Source organism: Rhagoletis zephyria, unplaced genomic scaffold, assembly GCF_001687245.7.
Source record: "Rhagoletis zephyria isolate East Lansing unplaced genomic scaffold, Rhagoletis_zephyria_1.1 Rzeph_scaffold_19716, whole genome shotgun sequence".
NCBI lineage: Eukaryota > Metazoa > Arthropoda > Insecta > Diptera > Tephritidae > Rhagoletis > Rhagoletis zephyria.
Window position 1 is genome coordinate 5,979 of NW_016176776.1, and position 2,988 is coordinate 8,966.

Consider the following 2,988-nt stretch of genomic DNA (forward strand, 5'->3'; position numbering starts at 1 on the left):
TGGACGCCTTCCACATGGCACCATAGACTACCAAACATTCTAGGAAACTGCTCATCGGTTCATGCAGAAAATTCTGTTTTTTTTTTGTTTGTTGTTGCTGCAGCTCTTGCTGCTCTTGCTTGTTTTCGACACAATTAAACCTTGTCTGCTTGGTTATTCTGGTTATTCATTATGCTGTATTCTCTTCTTTGTTTTCTCTTTTCTCATCCACTGCTGCCACTCGAAATAATATGGACATACAATTTTGGACAACAACATCAATGCCACCAACAACTCAACTCAACTCATCTCATCGTGGTACACTCATCACTGGTTGAAACCGAAATGTCTATGTGCGTGNTAAAACCAAATGACCAACCAACCGATTACTTTGAACCCACTAACCTCCATTCAAACTTTTTGGAAACCAACCGACCAACTAACCTCGCCAACCAAACCAACAACCAAACCAACAACAAAAACAACAATTCAACTCAAACTTTCAATGAACCTATTTTTTTATTCGCATTCGTATTTCATATCAATTTATTCGATTTATTTTTTGGTCTAATATCCAATCGCACAGAGATCCGATTAATTTGGCTGTGCTGTCGCTGAAAGAAAATGGTGAATTGATAAAATTGCGCAATAAATGGTGGTATGACAAAACGGAATGCAATCTCAACAAGGACAATCAGGAGACATCACGCAGTGAATTGTCGTTGAGTAATGTTGCTGGTATATTTTATATATTGATCGGTGGCCTCTTAGTGGCCGTCTTTGTGGCCATCATCGAGTTCTGCTTTCGCAGCAAAACATCAACGCAAAAGGCGAATGGCTCCATGTTGAGTTCGGCGTCCGGTGGGGGCTCACATCAGAGGAATTCCCTAACAGATGCCATGCATTCCAAAGCGAAATTGACTATTCAAGCGAGCAGAGAATATGATAACGGACGTGTTGGGGTAAGTTAACAATGTGTTTGATGGTCATTAGAAATGGCACATAAGTATTATTGAATATATACATATACATACATACATAAATAGAACACTAGGGCGCCGACGGAATTATAAAAAAAATTATTATATTTAAAAGAGATTTAAAAGTTGAATCTTAAAAGGTCTGCTTGAAAATGTTTGAACACTTTATCAACAGAATTAAAATAATGCGATTTTTGGATGTACCTTCAATTCGGTCCAGCTCACTTAATACCTTATAATTCTCTGAAATTAATATGGCAAAGCTCTTAAAACATAATAGATTCTGTAGATAGAAAACCCGTACCAAATTTTTTTTAATGGAGAGTGATGCACCCTAATGAACCCATTATTTGATGTGGAGCGTATTTGTGCTGATGTGGCGTAAAATAATCGTTTGCAATTCGCACACGTAATTCTTTTTTACTATGCTGGGGCGAATTCGAGTAGATGAGGGTGTTCCTTCAGGACATTTGATTTAAAATTTTAATTAGGCAGAAAACTAAAAGACTTACGTTCACAGCTGAAAAGTAGGTTTCTGTTTAATAAAATTTAGTTTTATTAGAATATTCCATTGCTAGACATTCATTATTGATGTTAGGGTTATGAGAGGCAAATTGGTCTACTAAATCCGGTTCTGCAGGTTTTTTTTTTATTTCAGTGCTTAACGACTGCTGCTTTTTATACTAGAAATTTCTTCAGCGAAAGTGCTTTTATTACACTGTACAGTACCAAAAATAGCAAGGTTCTATCAATGTATTCTGGTTAGGAATGTTAATCTCGGAATCCTGGCCTTTTTTAGGTCCCGAAAATTCCAGGAATCTTGGATTTGCAATTTGAACTGCCCAGTATTGGCTACATTTCTTTTTTATTTAATAACTAATATTTTGCTATAAATAGCTCACTTTGCATATAAATAGTAAATTTTACACCCAAAAATTATTATATTCGCGAAACATTGGGCCAAATATAGTAAACCAGCGTTTTTGTTTTTCACTCTGACGTCTGTAATTCAAAATTATTTGAAAAATTCAGTGAAATGTGCTTAGAGTAGAAATATGGGTATAAAATTAAATAGGAAATTTTGGAGAATTTAAACAGATTAAATTCTTTGGTGCATAAGTTTTGGAAAGTATTGAAAATGTCCTTTTAAAATTTTATCCTTTTAAATTTCGCAATATTTGTTTTTGGAAAAATTATATGTTAAGGACTTATATAAACTCGATAACATCTTCGAATTTCGTCCTTCTAACTTTATGAGCTCAAAATTTTATTTTTTTTTTTTTTAATTTCTTCAATTCTAAAGAAATTTTCTCTTTCATTTGGTACCCATATTTTTATTCTACATTGCATTAAATTTTTTTAAATAACTTTTGGAATTTATCATATCTTTGAAATTACAAAGCCCTTTAAAATAAATCCTGGCGTCAGAGAGAAAAAATAAAAATGTAATTTTAAATAAACATAAACTCCTTCCCTCCACCTATTTTCTACCACGTAGTCCATGGCCTTGAGCATTGCAAATACCTCAGCCTGGAAGACCAAAGCATACTCCCTAAAAGAGAAGTAAAACATATTCCCATTAACTGCGATCAAGAGACCTCGGATCCTGACCCAGAGTCAGTTTTGGAGACATCAGTGAAGATTCGACAACGTGTAAGTCCGGGCTCAGTACAGGTATTGAACAAGCGCTCAGTCTCGGGGAACTCAACATTAACTTGAAAGGTAATGATGGCGTACTTCCAGTGGCTTTGAAAAGACACAAGTACTCAGATCTCTCACAGGCACATAAGCTAAAATTGCGTTGCAAGTTTTACGATCGGCTTGGGTAAGGTTTAACCACTAAACTAAGACTAGTGTGCCATCAAAGGAAAAGAACTTAAATTGAGTAAAAGATGACTAGGATTTGAGGAAATAAAAAAACATTTTTACAAACTTCATTGGCACACTCGAAATTCATTATAAAATTGTTATATACATGAAGAAGGTAATAACGGGTGATTTTTTTGAGGTTAGGATTTTCATGCATTAG

At 34.7% G+C, this 2,988-nt stretch overlaps 1 protein-coding gene across 1 annotated transcript in view; it reads left to right on the forward strand.

The window, feature by feature from the left end:
- The window catches only part of LOC108380591 (glutamate receptor 1-like), a gene marked incomplete at both ends in the record, with an annotated part of 4,128 nt that extends 3,187 nt beyond the window's left edge, over positions 1 to 941 (forward strand). The window contains one exon of the mRNA XM_017636980.1: positions 566 to 941. Coding sequence (XP_017492469.1) covers positions 566 to 941 — 376 coding nt within the window. The remainder of the gene's footprint in view (positions 1 to 565) is intronic.
- Positions 942 to 2,988: the final 2,047 nt, after the last annotated feature.